General features: G+C 50.6%; 1 protein-coding gene across 4 annotated transcripts in view; it reads right to left on the bottom strand.

The window, feature by feature from the left end:
- The window catches only part of Tspoap1 (TSPO associated protein 1), a 28,738-nt gene that overhangs the window by 15,154 nt on the left and 11,486 nt on the right, over positions 1 to 2,098 (bottom strand). For all 4 annotated transcript variants that reach the window (XM_031352991.1, XM_031352992.1, XM_031352993.1 and 1 more), the window contains exons 15-16: positions 1,474 to 1,589; positions 1,084 to 1,193 (exon numbers count right to left, since the gene is read on the bottom strand). In XM_031352991.1, the coding sequence (XP_031208851.1) occupies positions 1,084 to 1,193; positions 1,474 to 1,589 (226 nt within the window). The remainder of the gene's footprint in view (positions 1 to 1,083; positions 1,194 to 1,473; positions 1,590 to 2,098) is intronic.

The raw sequence follows: 2,098 nt of genomic DNA, 5'->3' as shown, positions 1-2,098 counted from the left end.
TTTCCTCCCCAACTTGCTTTCATGGTCATGATGTTTGTGCAGGAATAGAAACCCTGACTAAGACACCAACCAACCAAACAAACAAAATAAACAACAAAAAAATGAGGTGGCTCATCAGCTAAGAGCATTTGCTTACTCTTGCAGAGAATACAAGTTCAGTTCACAGAACCCACAATGGCTCCAGAGAATCTGATGTTATCTTCTGGCACTCATATACAAGGTCCGAGGTACCAATCCCAGTAAGAACAAAGATCAAAACAAGCAAATACAGAGATAAATTAAGTGCAATTCTCCTGGAAGTCATTAACCTAGCTCTTCAGCATCTCCCCTTATGGGGAGGCTGGCTGTTAGGAAAACAAAAACAGGCATCGACACACCCAGTAGCTGCTCACAGAGCCACAGCAAAGGAACTAGGCAGGCTCCAAAGCTCTTGGTGTTCGCTCAGATCTGACCTGTTTCCTAAATCTTTGCGCACAGATGCAGTCTTGGCCATGTTCCAAGCACACCTCACTCCGTGATCTAACTTTCCCATGGTCGGAGGATGCAGCTTGGAGTGCCAGCCAGTGGCACTCTGGAAGAGACTCCTATGGCCACTCATTCCTTCTGAAGGTTCTACCAGCTGATGTAGTCTCAGTGACTCATCTGCCTCAACTGCACGCTGAGCCCTGTGGCTGGCTCCCTTCAGGACCTGGACAACCTCCCTGAAACTCAGTCCTGCCCTGGCCCTGACACCTACCTACCACCTGCTAAGACCATGTGGAATCCGAACACGACCCCTTCTCACCATATCTGACTGGAGTCCAGCAACCCAGTGCAGACAGAGCCCTGACCACAACTCTTTCCAGTGTTAAACACTCCCGTTCTCTGCCTATTAGCACAAAATGAATCTAGCCAACGTATCCTGTGACACTCTTTCTAGCATCTGGACTGTTAGACTCCGGCCTCATCCAGACCAATCACTTTCTCTTTCCCTGATGGCTGTCCCAAATCTCAGGGAGTCCCTTAGCTGGGCTGGGTTGAGTGTGCTGAGGAGTGTGCTTCAGGAGCAGGAGAATGGGCGGGTGATCCCTACAACAGCCCTACCTTCAAAAAAGCCATCCTCGTCCATGTTACCATAGATGTAGATATATTCGCCGGCAGTCAGTGGAAGCTCAGCCTCTGGATTCTCATTGGGACCCTCAAAGGGGTTGTAGCTGTTGGGGTAGGAGCAAAGGAGGAAAAGCACATTGGCTGATACTCCACCGCCATGCCCAGCTTCTCACCGTCACGCACCACGCCTTTCTAGAGGTGTGGTTTCTACTATAGTCAAGTCAAGCACTCACAGTAGCCACCTTGCCTCAACTATGCTATACGCACAGGGTCCAGCCGGGACCACCCTCCACTCACTACGTGCAGGGATCTCCCTCTTCATCCATACCTGTCCTCCGTGCACCCCAACTCTGAGGGTGGCAGAGTGAGTAAGAAGGGACCCACCTATAGCGTGCTAGGAAGACCTGGATTCTGGCTCCTCCTGAGTGGCCCTCCGGAGCTGCTGGGAGCAGGGAGACACTGTCTACCTCCAGCTCCTCCACCTCACTGGCTGTGTCCACCTGGGGCGGAAAGAAAGAGTTGGTTCCTCTCAAAGGTCTAGGGTTCAAGGTCCAAGGCCAAAGACACTGCAGGCAGAGTAGCCAGGGCTTTGAGAAGTGGACATAAAACCCCCACTGCAAGGCCAGTGGCAACAAGGCCTGGAATTTCCTAAATAAGACTTGAGACAGAAGGTCTGTGAAGCACATAGCTGTCCTAGTCTACAGGTGTGAGGACAACCTGGACCCTTCCCTGAGTCCTGGCTCCAACCCAGGAAATAAAGCAACTCCCAACCGACTGGCTGGTCAGAGGAGAGCAGGCGTCAATGACAGTTGACTCCCTAAGGAAAAACTCAGCAAATCATCTCATTGTAAAGAACTAGAAGCGGGGCTTGTGAGATGGCTCAGCGGGGTAAGAGCACCAATTGCTCTTCCGAAGGTCATGAGTTCAAACTCCAGCAACCACATGGTGGCTCACAACTCACCCATAATGAGAAGACACCCTTACATATAATAAATAAATAAATCTTAAA

Source organism: Mastomys coucha, unplaced genomic scaffold (genome assembly GCF_008632895.1).
Source record: "Mastomys coucha isolate ucsf_1 unplaced genomic scaffold, UCSF_Mcou_1 pScaffold5, whole genome shotgun sequence".
In the NCBI taxonomy this organism is placed as follows: domain Eukaryota; kingdom Metazoa; phylum Chordata; class Mammalia; order Rodentia; family Muridae; genus Mastomys; species Mastomys coucha.
Note: the sequence above shows the minus strand (reverse complement) of the source record. Positions and strands in the feature narration are given on the sequence as shown.